This window comes from Lipotes vexillifer, unplaced genomic scaffold (assembly GCF_000442215.2).
Source record: "Lipotes vexillifer unplaced genomic scaffold, Lipotes_vexillifer_v1.1 scaffold1166, whole genome shotgun sequence".
NCBI classification, from domain to species: domain Eukaryota; kingdom Metazoa; phylum Chordata; class Mammalia; order Artiodactyla; family Lipotidae; genus Lipotes; species Lipotes vexillifer.
The window spans coordinates 385208-399516 of record NW_006773421.1 but is presented as its reverse complement, the minus strand read 5'-3'; the positions used below and the strand labels follow the sequence as shown (position 1 = coordinate 399516).

The following is a 14309-nucleotide window of genomic DNA, read 5'->3' as shown; positions in this document are numbered from 1 at the left end:
AACCACTGCGCCACCAGGGAAGCCCCAGGAGGCAAGTTTTTAAGGTCAAGTATACTATCCAAAGAAAAAGTTCATGTCATTCATTCAAGACAAATTTCTTGAATTTCCCCGAACTAGACAGTACTATCTAGGTATGTCTAACTGTAATTAAAAAAATAAAAAAAGTATCATAAAAATACAAAGTGCTATGGAAGTTTAGATATGGAAGATTACTTCTAGCTGAAGCAGTTAGTTTCTGATATTATTTAATTAGTTTAGTTCTCAGCAAAGCTCCCCACCATCTACTCCTACGTGATCAACTCTTTATTAGCCCCACCTACCTATCAATCACCTGTGACCAAGAGCATTGAAGAGAGTTATTGCAGCTGGATTTGTAGAATAAATGTGCAATCTCAGCTCTAAAATGCAGCAAGTATGGACTGAGTAATCGTCAGTTTGCCCACAGAAACTGTAATTGCAACTGTTAACTATGACATTCTTTGCTAGGCTGTGTGGCTTATTTATCATAATCCATATGCCAAGCAAGTTGCAGAGCCACCTGCGTTGCTGCCTTAAGTGCACCCACTGACATGTCTCACATTCTAAGCCTTTAACTTCCTATTTCATGTATCTTCTCTCCTATTCAGATTTAAGTAGAAACTTGTTAGGCAAAAAGGCAAATTATCATCAGTGACATTTGCATTTACCGAAAGGAGAACATTTCCACTGGCAACACGGTAACAGTGAATGTTTCCTTCCACTCCCTTTGAAAGTGCTTCCTTCATGGTTTGAGGGCTGTTGCTTTACTCGCTTTTCACTTTTGGAAACTGAAGGGAAGGGGAGAGTCAGGTAAAGGTGTTGTCACAAGATCAAGGTAGCTGAATTCCCTAATAGAAGACCGACCCTGTGCTTTGTGATCACCTTTCTCTCGTGATCCCAGGGTTGATGAAATCTCAAGCTATCCAACAGCTTTCTTACCCAATAATACCGGCATATTGAGAACGTCAGATTTCTGTGTTTTAACACACATTAATGATCACATTAGCAACTGGTGATTATGTAGTCTAATAAGTACTGTATTATTTGTAGCCCTAAGAGAGCAAGCCCAGTGATTTGGGATTACACAATAAGAAGCTGTGACAAATTAATCTGAAAGTCTCCTTCATCTCTGTCCCATATGTTTCTTCCCATGTAGGAGAAGATACATTTCTGCCTCAGTAGTGAAAATGTTGAATGAACTTGACAATTTCTGCAAAATGAGAATGGGGATTAGCTGACATGGTGCGAGGTGATTTTCCATCATCTTTCTCTTTTGGCTTCTCTGAATATCATCGTGGCCATCTCTGCCGGAACAACAGCAGCTTGCAGAAAGGGGCCTTATCCTGTGCCTTAGCTTAGCCCAGGTGTAACTCTGACTGCAGCAGCAGGTCCTATGAAAGTCTTACTAAATGAGAGCAGACTCGTTTAGATGAGGGGTCAGCAGACTATGTACTGTAGGCCAAATACATTGCCTCCTTTTGTAAATAATGTCTATTGGGACACAGCCCCGCCTGTTTGTTTAGATATTTCCTGTGGCTGCTCTCACACCGCAGAAGCAGAGTTGAATAATTGCTGCGTAGTTGCAATAGATCATATATGGCCTAAACTATTTACTGTCTCTGGTTCTTTAACAGAAAAAAGCCTGCTAAGCCCTAGTTTGAATCGTTCTTACTCCATAATGAGACTCCTATTGGAGAGTTAAGCTAGAGAATAAAGAGGAAGGAAATGCCATTCACTGAAGGTGAATACGGTAGCTAAGTAAGGCTTAAAGATGAAACCTTATTTAAATACAAAGATTCCATGCATTCATGCTATTCTAACTTGCTATTAACTGTGAACATTTCAAAGGGACTAACTTTTATTTAAAATGGACATTTTCTTAGAACCATGGTAGAAACTTTCCATAAAGTAGGTTGTTTGAATTTTGTATACTAAGGACGTTTAGGCTTTCCTGGAGAGAAGGGTCTTAGGGAGAAACAAAAGCAAGCAAAAACAAACAGGCACATCAAATGGTTGCCTTTTTTTGACCCCCGACTTTGGAGGGGACAAGCGTGCTCCTGTGTAGCTATTTACTGCTTGTTAGAGCCCAGACACAAAAGGATGCTAACCTTAGTCTCCCAGTTTGAAATGCGTTTTCCCTACTGTGCAGGGTCAGAAACTGATGGCTTTGGAGGCAGCCTGTGTAGTTCTCGTATGTTTACTGTAAGTGGAGAATAAAATGAACAAGGCAGGAACGTGCAAATGCTTCTTTAGCAAATGAAGGCCAGCAGCCATGAGTAGGTAGATGTTTTGTGGCAATTATTTTCTTGCAAGTGGTGAATTAAAAATCATAAACTCGGGCTTCCCTGGTGGCGCAGTGCTTGAGAGTCCGCCTGCCGATGCAGGAGACGCGGGTTCGTGCCCCGTTTCGGGAAGATCCCACATGCCGCGGAGCGGCTGGGCCCGTGAGCCATGGCCGCTGAGCCTGCGCGTCCGGAGCCTGTGCTCCGCAAATGGGAGAGGCCACAACAGTGAGAGGCCCGCATAACGCAAGGAAAAAAAAAAAAAAAAAAAATCATAAACTCTTATTGCCAGAATGGATTAGAGAGTTAATGTAGTTTGAATTCTATGAATTGCATCTGTAGAAAAAGTAACATAGGGATGGTAAGTGATGTGTTTGAACAGACTGGTATTAGCTGTAGAACCAGAACAGAGCTTCTGAGTCCCTGCCCAATGTTCATTTTTCTTTCTTTAGACCAAATTCTGTCCTCTGGCTTAGTTTTTCATTCTTGTCCCCAGGTTGATCAGAAAGTGAACCTGACATAGTCATGGTGTTCATAGGTTATGCACGACACATCTCGTCCTTTATCGAAGTTGCTGGGAAAAATTCAACCGAATTTTTTTTCCCCTATACACTCAGACATTTTTGTATTCTCTCATTTTCACTATCTGCCTTTTTCGAGAATGTGTTCTTTTTGGGCCTGCCTGTCTGTAAATTCCATTTTCTCTTACAGCCATGCCTTCTCTCTTGATTTTCCTCTCTGAGTCTGACTGCTTTCTAGTTGGGCCCTTCGTTCTTGGCTTCTGGATCCCTTTTGAAACAGGGAGCAGCCCTCTATCCTTTCTTGGCAGACATCTACCTTCCTTTCAGAGAAGAAAGAGTCAGGTAGGATGTCTGTGAAAACAAAGAACAAAAAAAAAATGGAAATGACAGAGTAAGCCAAACAGTAAGAAAAATAAGGCTTTGTCTCAAAAGGCATAAAAAGTACCAAAGGAAAGGGAAAGAAAAGGGTGCTGTTCTCTTTTCATTCTGGGGTTTGCGGGGTGGGTTAGTGAGAGAGGAAATCCTATTTGTCAATGCCTTTTTTCCCACCAGTCATCCCTCAAGCTGAGCCCTAACTGGCCTCCCCATCAGTGCTGCTCTGAATAGCATCACCCCTGCTTTTTCTCATCAAAGTCCGAGCGCCCACTATGAATCTCTCTATTCTCCTTTCAACTCAACCACAACAGCAGCCCAGTAATGAATAGTGTCGGTTTAAGCAGCAGATTTTTGCTTTTGCTTCTTTAATGCCCTCCGCCTGAGAGGTATTATATCAAACTTCCTTTTTTATATTCACGCACCCAGTTCTTCAGGCTGAGCATATCCTTATTAGGGGTTAAATAACACTTAAGGTTACCCAATGGGAGGGAGGAGGTGTGAGAAACTTGCTGCTTTGTTTCTCCATCACTGTCTCAAGACTCTGGGATCCCTCAGCAGCACCAAGATGACAAAGTCTAAACCTCCATTATGGTGGCCCAATTAGCAAACCTGGAGACGGGACCAGGACTAAAGTAGGACTTTTCCGTAACGTCCCCAGAGGCAGAGTGGGGTGGCAGGGCCACACACTGTGTCATATTTTTGTTCTTTTCTCACTTCCTTGTCCAGATTTCACATGAAATACAGCCAGAGAAATCCATACAGATATCAGGGCCTGGAAACCACGTAGATACACCCGCCCCATTTTAGTTTGCAAGCTCTTTTAGTAAAATCCTCTTTTTTGAAGTTGCCCCCAATTACCTGTTGATGCTGTTTTTCTGTGCTAACATCTGCCAGTCCTTGCCTTTGGCGTTGGGGGTGTCAAATGTAGCACAAATCCGCTGTCTGATGGAGTAGGGAATTTTGAAGGCTTTGGGGCCAGCCTGTGCCGGGAAAGTGCTGTCCTCTTGTGCAAAGAAAGTGATGGTCTCTCTTTCATTCTATAAACAAAATAAGGAAAGCAGAATCAGATCTAAGTAGAAGCCTTACTGGTCAACACTTTTATTTTTTAAAGAAAAGTTGTGTTAACACACATGCAAAAAATGCTTGCCTGTTGTGATGGAGTCTATAAAATACACGGACAAGTTCCCCTCTCTTCTAAAATAGTAAATAAAGTCTCTAGTAGCCTAGGAAACCGTGTACTGGAGCCTTACAAAAGCCTCTCCCACTCAGGGGAGTCATAATCTTCAGCTTCCTACATCCAAGGGGGTGTCAGGTGAGAACAGAGTTAGATTTTTTTTAATTCTCAAAAAAAAAAAAAAAAGAATCTAGAATCAGTAGGAAGAAGCTACCAGATGACAGATTTCAGTTCACTGTAAGGAGACCTTCTGAGAGTCAGAGCTGATCAGAGAAGAATGCGCTGATCAAAGGAGCTGGCTGGGAAGCCGCGTGTCAGGAAAGCTACAAAGGGGACCTGAGTGTATGTTGATCATTTTCAAGTTTCTGTTTCTCCCAGGCCTCAAGTGTGAGTCTATAGTAAATATTTTGGTTTTGTTTCAGAATTAAATTGCTTTTGTAAAATGGGAGGCAGCCACGAGTCAGCGACGAGTAGCTGGCGGAGTGCTGCAGAGCTTCTGCCTGCTGTCTGCCCACTCTTCTGACTTAAGAGCTGTCCAGTGAGGATTAGTTATACATCATAACAATTAGACCATCATATCCAATGCGAAGTCACACATCCATCCATCATATCAGAATAGCTGCTGAAAGTTTATATGGACTAACAGAATTTTAAGGCTTGAAAGGTAGTTGACAAGGCAAAAGGGATTCTGCAAGTCCCTAATCAGTTGACTATGCATTGATGAAGAGATATTTTTCCGGGGTGGGCCTGACCTAATCAAGTGGCTCTTAAAAGAGAGAAGATGCAGCTCCTATCTGGAGATATCTCTCCTGCTGGCCTGGAAGAAAGCAAATAGCCACGCTGTGAACTCCCTATGGTTGGGAGTGGGAGGGGCTGAAGCTAGGAACTGAGGGTGTCCCCTAGGAGCTGAGAGTGAGCCCTGTCCAACAGCCAGCAAGAAATTGAGGACTTCACTCCTACAGCCACAAGGACCTGAATTTGTCAACAACCCTAATAAATTTGGGGACAAACCTCTGAGCTCCAGATGAGAATGTACTGCTGCCACCACCACCTTGACCTGAGCCTTGTGAGATCCTGATCAGAGAACCCAGTTAGGCCATGCCTAGACTTCTGCCCTCAAAAAATGTGGGACAATAAGCGGGTGTTGTTTTTTTCTGATAGGTTTGTGGTAATTTGTTATGCAAGAGAAGAAAAAAACTAACGCAAAGGGAAATTAAAACACAAATCTGAGGTCGGGTTAAGGGAATAGTCAGCATTGTTTAAACGCCAAGAAACGCCTATCCTTTGCATTAGGAACTTGTCGCTGGGCTGTCCTTTAAGTCAACACGTGCCCTTCCTGAACTGCCCCTGTGAGCTTCCCCTGATGTTTTTCTGACCTTTACACATCTCCTTCTGTGGACACCACAGCCATGGAAGGCCTTCTTGGCTATAGGGTCCAGGCTCATGGAGCTATAAGCCTTCAGACTTGGTGTGTCTTACATCTTCAAAAATCTGTTAATTGAGGACACGAGTTCATGCAAAGATCTCACTGATGAATGATAATGTGTTTTGTCTTTCTGTAACCATTTAACACGGTTACATATGGGGGGATGTTTTGGAAACACAATGCCTTAACCCACAGGGTATCTCAGAAGATGTTCCAAGAAAGAGCAGTCATATGGTCCAATACTTTTTGAGATGTGCTGCACGTTACATCTTACTCTTGGAACCTCAAAGTACATGTTATCAGATTAAACAGATTCTACTTACTGCTTTTAGTTCTATTCCCTGGACTATTATAGAACAACGCTCATCAAAATTCTTCCAGTTTTGGAGGTTAGGATGGACTAACAGAAAAAGTGTGGTTTTCAGAGTCAGAAGTATCTTGCTTTGGAGTATAAGTTCACATTTCGTAGCTCAGTGACCTTGGATGCTACAGGACTTCCCTCAGCCTCAATTTCCTAATCAGTCTGACATTTTTTACGGACTCCACAGGGGTATAAACTTTGGTAGAAGTTACCCAGGTAACTGGTGCCAGAGCTAAAACTAGAATTCCGATACCCTAATACCTTTACCAGGACTCACTTCACTACATCACCCTGCATCAAGACAAGTACCAAAAATCCACAGAGCAGGGTGGTTCAGAAAAATGCTCTCTGAGTGATACTAGCATTGTACTTCAAGAATTCAGAGTAGTAGAGCTTCATGGAGGAGGCATTTGAGTTGACCTTGAAGGATGGGTAGCTATTGAGTGAACAGAAATTGATAAGCAGTTATTTTTGGCAGAGTAGTCAATTCTTTCTTTTTTGCCTTTATTTTATATATTATTTTATACAGCAAGTTCTTATTATCTGTTTTATACATATTAGTGTATATATGTCAACACCAGTCTCCTCCCCACTTTACACCCTTGGTGTCCATACGTTCTCTACATCTGTGTCTCTGTTTATACCTTGCAAGCCAGTTCATCTGTACCATTTTTTTAGGTTCCACATATGTGTGTTAGCATACAGTATTTGATTTTCTCTTTCTGGCTTACTTCACTCTGTATGACAGTCTCTAGGTCCATCCGCCTCACTACAAATAACTCAATTTTGTTCCTTTTTATGGCTGCGTAATATTCCATTGTGTATTTGTACCACATCTTCTTTATCCATTCGTCTGTCGATGGGCATTTAGGTTGCTTCCATGACCTGGCTATTAGTGCTGCAATGAACACTGGGGTGCATGTGTCTTTTTGAATTATGGTTTTCACTGAGTATATGCCCAGTAGTGGGATTGCTGGGTCATATGGTAATTCTCTTTTTTTAGTTTTTTAAGGAACCTCCATACAGTTCTCCATAGTGGCTGTCTCAATTTACATTCCCACCAACAGTGCAAGTGGGTTCCCTTTTCTCCACACCGTCTCCAGCATTTGTTGTTTGCAGATTTTCTGATGATGCCCATTCGAACTGGTGTGAGGTGATACCTCATTGTAGTTTTGATTTGCATTTCTGTAATAATTAGTGATGCTGAGCAGCTTTTCATGTGCTTCTTGGCCGTCTCTGTGTCTTCTTTGGAGAAATGTCTATTTAGGTCTTCTGCCCATTTTTGGATTGGGTTGTTTGTTTGTTTAATATTGAGCTGCATGAGCTGTTTATATATTTTGGAGATTAATCCTTTGATTCATTTGCAAATATTTTCTCCCATTCTGAGGGTTGTCTTTTCGTTTTGTTTATAGTTTCCTTGGCTGTGCAAAAGCTTTTAAGTTTCATTAGGTCCCATTTGGTTATTTTTGTTTTTATTTCCATTACTCTAGGAGGTGGGTCAAAAAAGATCTTGCTGTGATTTATGTCAAAGAGTGTTCTTCCTATGTTTTCCTCTTAAGAGTTTTATAGTGTCTGGTCTTACATATAGGTCTTTAATCCATTTTGAGTTTATTTTTGTGTATGGTGTTAGAAAGTGTTCTAATTTCTTTCTTTTACATATAGCTGTCCAGTTTTCCCAGCACCACTTATTGAAGAGACTGTCTTTTCTCCATTGTATATCCTTGCCTCCTTTGTCACAGATTAGTTGACCATAAGTGCATGGGTTTATCTCTGGGCTTTCTATCCTGTTCCATTGATCTATGTTTCTGTTTTTGTGCCAGTACCATATTGTCTTGATTACTGTAGCTTTGTAGTATAATCTGAAGTCAGGGAGTCTGATTCCTCCAGCTCCCTTTATTTTCCTCAAGACTGCTTTGGCTCTTCGGGGTCTTTTGTGTCTCCATACAAATTTTAAGATTTTTTGTTCTAGTTCTATAAAAAAATGCAACTTGTAATTTGATAGGGATTGCACTGAATCTGTAGATTGCTTTGGGTAGTATAGTCATTTCACAATATTGATTCTTCCAATCCAAGAACATGGTATAATCTCTCCATCTGTTTGTGTCATCTTTGATTTCTTTCATCAGTGTCTTACAGTTTTCTGAGTACAGTCTTTTACCTCCTTAGGTAGGTTTATTCCTAGATACTTTATTTTTTTGTTGCAATGGTGAATTTGATCCTTTCCTTAATTTCTCTTTCTGATCTTTTGTGGTTAGTGTATAGAAATGCAAGAAATGTCTGTGCATTAATTTTGTACCTGCAACTTTACCAAATTCATTGATTAGCTATAGTAGTTTTCTGGTGGCAGTTTTAGGATTCTCTATGTATAGTATCATGTCATCTGCAAAGAGTGACAGTTTTACTTCTTCTTTTCCTATTTGGATTCCTTTTATTTCTTTTTCTTCTCTGATTGCCATGGCTAGGACCTCAAAAGCCACGTTGAATAACAGTGGTGAGAGTGGACATCCTTGTCTTCTTCCTGATCTTAAAGGAAATGCTTTCAGTTTTTCACCATTGAGAATGATGTTTGCTGTGGCTTTGTTGTATATGGCCTTTATTATGTTGAGGTAGGTTCCCTCTGTGCCCACTTTCTGGAGAGTTTTTATCATAAATAGGCGCTGAATTTTGTCAAAAGCTTTTTCTGCATCTATTGAGATGATCATATGGTTTTTATTCTTTAGTTTGTTAATATGGTGTATCACATTGATTGATTTGCGTATATTGAAGAATCTTTGCATCCCTGGGGTAAATCCCACTTGATCATGATGTATGATCCTTTTAATGTGTGACTGGATTCTGTTTGCTAGTGTTTTGTTGAGGATTTTTGAATCTATACGCATCAGTGATATTGACCTGTAATTTTCTTTTATTGTAATATCTCTGTCTGGCTTTGGTATCTGGGTTATGGTGGCATCATAGAATGAGTTTGCGAGTGTTCCTTCCTCTGCAATTTTTTGGAAGAGTTTGAGAAGGATGGGTGTTAGCTATTCTCTAAATGTTTGATAGAATTCACCTGTGAAGCCATCTGGTCCTGGACTTTTGTTTGTTGGAAGATTTTTTTTTTTTTTGGGACGCGGGCCTCTCACTGCTGTGGCCTCTCCCTTTGTGGAGCACAGGCTCCGGACGCGCAGGCTCAGTGGCCATGGCTCACGGGCCCAGCCGCTCCGCGGCATGTGGGATCTTCCCGGACCGGGGCACAAACCCGTTTCCCTTGCATCGGCAGGCGGACTCTCAACCACTGCGCCACCAGGGAAGCCCCTGTTGGAAGATTTTTAAGCACAGTTCAATTTCAGTGCTTGTGATTGGTCTGTTTTATATTTTCTCTTTCTTCCTGTTTCAGTCTTGGAAGGTTATACCTCTCTAAGAATTTGTCCATTTCTTCCAGGTTGTCCATTATATGGGCATAGAGTTGCTTATAGTAGTGTCTTATGATGCTTTGTGTTTCTGAGGTGTCTGTTGTAACTTCTCCTTTTTCATTTCTAATTTTGTTGATTTGAGTCTGCTCCCTCTTTTTCTTGATGAGTCTGGCTAATGATTTGCCAATTTTGTTCATCTTCTCAAAGAACCAGCCTCTAGTTTTATTGACCTTTGCTATTGCTTTCTTTGTTTCTATTTCATTTATTTCTGCTCTGATCTTTATGATTTCTTTCCTTCTACTAACTTTGGGTTTCATTTGTTGTTCTTTCTCTAGTTCCTTTAGTTGTAAGGTTAGATTGTTTGAGATTTTTCTTGTTTCTTGAGGTAGGACTGTAGTGCCATAAAGTTCCCTGTTAGAACTGCTTTTGCTGCATCCCAATGAAAATGTGTTTTCATTGTCATTTGTCTGTAGGTATTTTTTAATTTCCTCTTTGATTTCTTCAGTGATCTCTTGGTTATTTAGTAATGTATTGTTTAGCCTCCATGTGTTTGTGTTTTTTATAGTTTTACCCTGTAACTGATTTCTAATCTCATAGTGTTGCGGTCAGAAAAGATGCTTGATATGATTTCAATTTTCTTAAATTTACTGAGGCTTGCTTTGTGACCCACAATGTGATCTACCCTAGAGAATGTTCTGTGTGCACTTAAGAAGAAAGTGTAATCTGCTGTTTTTGGATGGAATGTCCTATAAATGTTTTTGGATGGAATGTCCTATAAATGTCCTATCAATTAAATCTATCTGGTTTAGTGTGTCATTTAAAGCGTGTGGTTCCTTATGAATTTTCTTTCTGTATGATCTGTCCATTGGTATAAGTGAGGTCTTAATGTCCCCACCATTATTGTGTGTATTGATGTGCTCCTATGTTGTGTGCACATATATTTATAATTGTTATATCTTCTTCTTGGATTGATCTCTTGATCCTTGATCTCTTGTCCTTCCTTGTCTCTTGTAACATTCTTTATTTTAAAGTCTATTTTATCTGAGTATTGCCACTCCAGCTTTCTTTTGATTTCCATGTGCATGGAGTATCTTTTTTCCATCCTCTCACTTTCAGTCTGTATGTGTCCCTAGGTCTGAAGTGGGTCTCTTGTAGACAGCATATATATGGGTCTTGTTTTTGTATCCATTCAGTGAGCCTGTGTCCTTTGGTTGGAGCATTTAATCCATTTACATTTAAGGTAATTATCGATATGTATGTTCCTATTACCATATTCTGAATTGTTTTGCGTTTGTTTTTGTAGGTGCTTTTCTTCTCTTGTGTTTCCCACTTAGAGACGTTCCTTTAGCATTTGTTGTAGAGCTGGTTTGGTGGTGCTGAATTCTCTTAGCTTTTGCTTGTCTGTAAAGCTTTTGATTATTCTATCGAATCTGAATGAGATCCTTTCTGGGTAGAGTAATCTTGGTTGTAGTTTATTCCCTTTCATCACTTTAAATATATCATGCCACTCCCTTCTGGCTTGTAGAGTTTCTGCTGAGAAATCAGCTGTTAACCTTATGGGAGTTCCCTCGTATGTTGTCATTTTCCCCTTGTTCCAATAATTTTTCTTTGTCTTTAATTTTTGTCAACTTGATTACTATATGTCTCGGCGTGTTTGTCCTTGGGTTTATCCTGCCTGGGACTCTCTGTGCTTCCTGGACTTGGGTGGCTGTTTCCTTTCCCATGTTAGGGAAGTTTTTGACTATAATCTCTTCAGATATTTTCTCGGGTCCTTCCTCTCTCTCTCCTCATTCTGGGACCCCTATAATGCGAATGTTGGCATGTTTAATGTTGTCTCAGAGGTCTCTTAGGCTGTTTTCATTTCTTTTCATTCTCTTTTATTTTGTTCCGTGCAGTGAATTCCACCATTCTGTCTTCTAGGTCATTTATCCGTTCTTCTGCCTCAGTTATTCTCCTATTGATTCCTTCTCGTGTATTTTTCATTTCAGTTATTGTATTGTTCATCTCTGTTTGTTTGTTCTTTAATTCTTCTAGATATTTGTGAAACATTTCTTGCATCTTCTCGATCTTTACCTCCATTGTTTTTCCTAGGTCCTGCATCATCTTCACTATCATTATTCTGAATTCTTTTTCTGGAAGTTTGCCTATCTCCACTTCATTTAGTTGCTTTTCTGGGGTTTTACCTTGTTCCTTCTTCTGGTATATAGTTCTCCGTCTTTTCATTTTGTCTCTCTTTCTGTGAATGTGGTTTTCCTTCCACAGGCTGCAGGATTGTAGTTCTTCTTGCTTCTGCTGTCTGCCCTCTGGTGTGGATGAGCTGTCTAAGAGGCTTGTGCAAGCTTCCTGATGGGAGGGACTGGTGGTGGGTAGAGCTGGGTGTTGTTCTGGTGGCCAGAGCTCAGTACAAGTTTAATCCATTTGTCTGCTGTTGGGTGGGGCTGGGTTCCCTCCCTGTTGGTTGTTTGGCCTGAGGCAACCCAGCACTGGAGGCTACAGGCTCTTTGGTGGGGCTAATGGCAGGCTCTGGGAGGGCTCATGCCAAGGAGTACTTCCCAGAACCTCTGCCGCCAGTGTCCTTGTCCCTGCAGTGAGCCGCAGCCACCCCCCACCTCTGCAGGAGATCCTCTAACACTAGCAGGTAGGTCTGGTTCAGTGTCCTATGAGGTCACTGCTCCTTCCCTTGGGTCCTGATGCACATACTACTTTGTGTGTGCCCTCCAAGAGTGGAGTCTGTGTTTCCCCCAGTCCCATGGAAGTCCTAAAATCAAATCCCTCTAGCCTTCCAAGTCTGATTCTCTAGGAATTCCTCCTTCTGTTACCAGACCCCCGGGTTGGGAAGCCTGACATGGGGCTCAGAACCTTCACTCCAGTGGTATAAGTGTTCTCCAGTTTGTGAGTCACCCACCAAGTGGTTATGGGATTTGATTTTATTGTGATTACGCCCCTCCTACCATCTCATTGCAGCTTCTCCTTTGTCTTTGGATGTGAGGTACCTTTTTTGATGAGTTCCAGTGTCTTCCTGTTGATGAATGTTCAGCAGTTAGTTGTGAATCCAGTGCTCTAGCAAGAGGGAGTGAGCGCCTGTCCGTCTACTCCGCCATCTTGAACCAATGAGCCCAGTGCTTTTCTGATATATAAGATGTTCATAAAATAAACCACCTCAGGCTTCTTACTGCATAAGATAGGTTACAGAATACATCATTTTGCATCATGGTATGTAAAATTTCTTCTAGCCTTTAAAAATACAAATCAGGTAGGAATCATTTCTTTAAAAATTTTCCTGACTTAAGGCAGGGTAATGTCCTTAAAAAGAATAGTAAAAAAACCATTGAGAGAGAGAATAAAAGGAATTCTGTATAGGATAACATGGTAATTGTCATTGTAAAATGGCACTAAAGGGTGTTAACATGTGAAAAGGTGGCTTGCCAGTGAAACTGAAAACACAGTGTATCCATGTGGAAAGATGGCAATAGACAGAGACAGATGCCCTCATGGCATCTATGATTTGACCAACTCGACCAAGCTCTGTCTTTCCTGTTGGCAGAAGAAAGAGCACCCTGATACACAAAGTCTTCAGAAAAAAATGGACAGAGTGGTACGATTTAAAGGTGAATAAAGTATTACATGAGACTGACTTGTAAAAATACGTATTTCTTCTACTTACTACACTTTAATAAATGGGCCCCCATGTCCCTCACAGAGTTTCCAAATTTAAATATTTCCCATGTGTAAGATGACACTTTATATAACATTTATGATGCATTCTAAAAGACATCTGGGCCGAGTAATAAGAATCCAGTGGATGCATCACATCTTCTGATTGTTTAAATTAAATATGCAGAGGAACAGTAGATTTTCATGCTCTGAACATAGGAGATAAGGTGCTGCTACCTGGTTAACGTGGGAGCTGTAAATCACTGAGGAATTCCAAGTATTCTGTCTACTTTGTAACAGACACATCATCCCCCAATTTCTACCACTTTTAGAAGAAAGATAAGAGAATTTCTCAAAAGGAAAATTTTAACCTGCAAGATTCCCATTTTAAGTTGTTTCTACCAAAAGATAGATTCTTTAATATTATTACATTAATAAGGAAGGAGGAAATAAATGACTTGGGGATTCTTCCGTTCTGCTCAATATTAGCAAACTTACTTTGCTTTAGTCCACAATACTGTTGCTTTATAGAGTATCAATTGGCTATCATCATTAGGTAATGTAGTTGGGTTAAATTTAAGGAGAACCAACCTGCTTCCAAAGATTGACACAATAATGGCTACTCTAAAGAACAGAAAAGATATATTACCTTGATCACTGAAATAATTTTTAAATTTGAGAATGATATGAATGATTATTTGGAAAACCATTTAGATAAGAGGCATGAAGGAATATGATGGGTGTGGAGCTGAACATGAAGAACCAAATGCCTTCACTGAGGATGCTCACTGCATTAATTAATTTAAAATCAATCTTTTGTATTTTATATATATATATATATATATATATATGTATACACACACACACACACACAGAGACACAGACACATACATATTTTACCTCTCATGGTTCCATTGCTAAAATCTCGAAATATAGTGAGACTAAGGCAATCCATTTTAAGGTAAGGTAGGAAGGGGGAGCTCTGAGCCCAGATATGTGAGGATTCTTTTTTCTTTGGTGGGTGAGATATTAAAATACATATTTCAAAGATATCTATTGCAAGTTTCAAAAATTTTAGTTCTTTTTTATTATTAATTAATGAC

At 40.3% G+C, this 14309-nt stretch overlaps 1 protein-coding gene across 1 annotated transcript in view; it reads right to left on the bottom strand.

Annotated features, from left to right (window-relative positions):
• UNC5D (unc-5 netrin receptor D) overlaps nucleotides 1–14309 on the bottom strand; it is a 263369-nt gene that overhangs the window by 9309 nt on the left and 239751 nt on the right. Inside the window, exon 16 of the mRNA XM_007448307.1 lies at nucleotides 4055–4233. Within this exon, the coding sequence (XP_007448369.1) occupies nucleotides 4055–4233 (179 nt within the window). The remainder of the gene's footprint in view (nucleotides 1–4054; nucleotides 4234–14309) is intronic.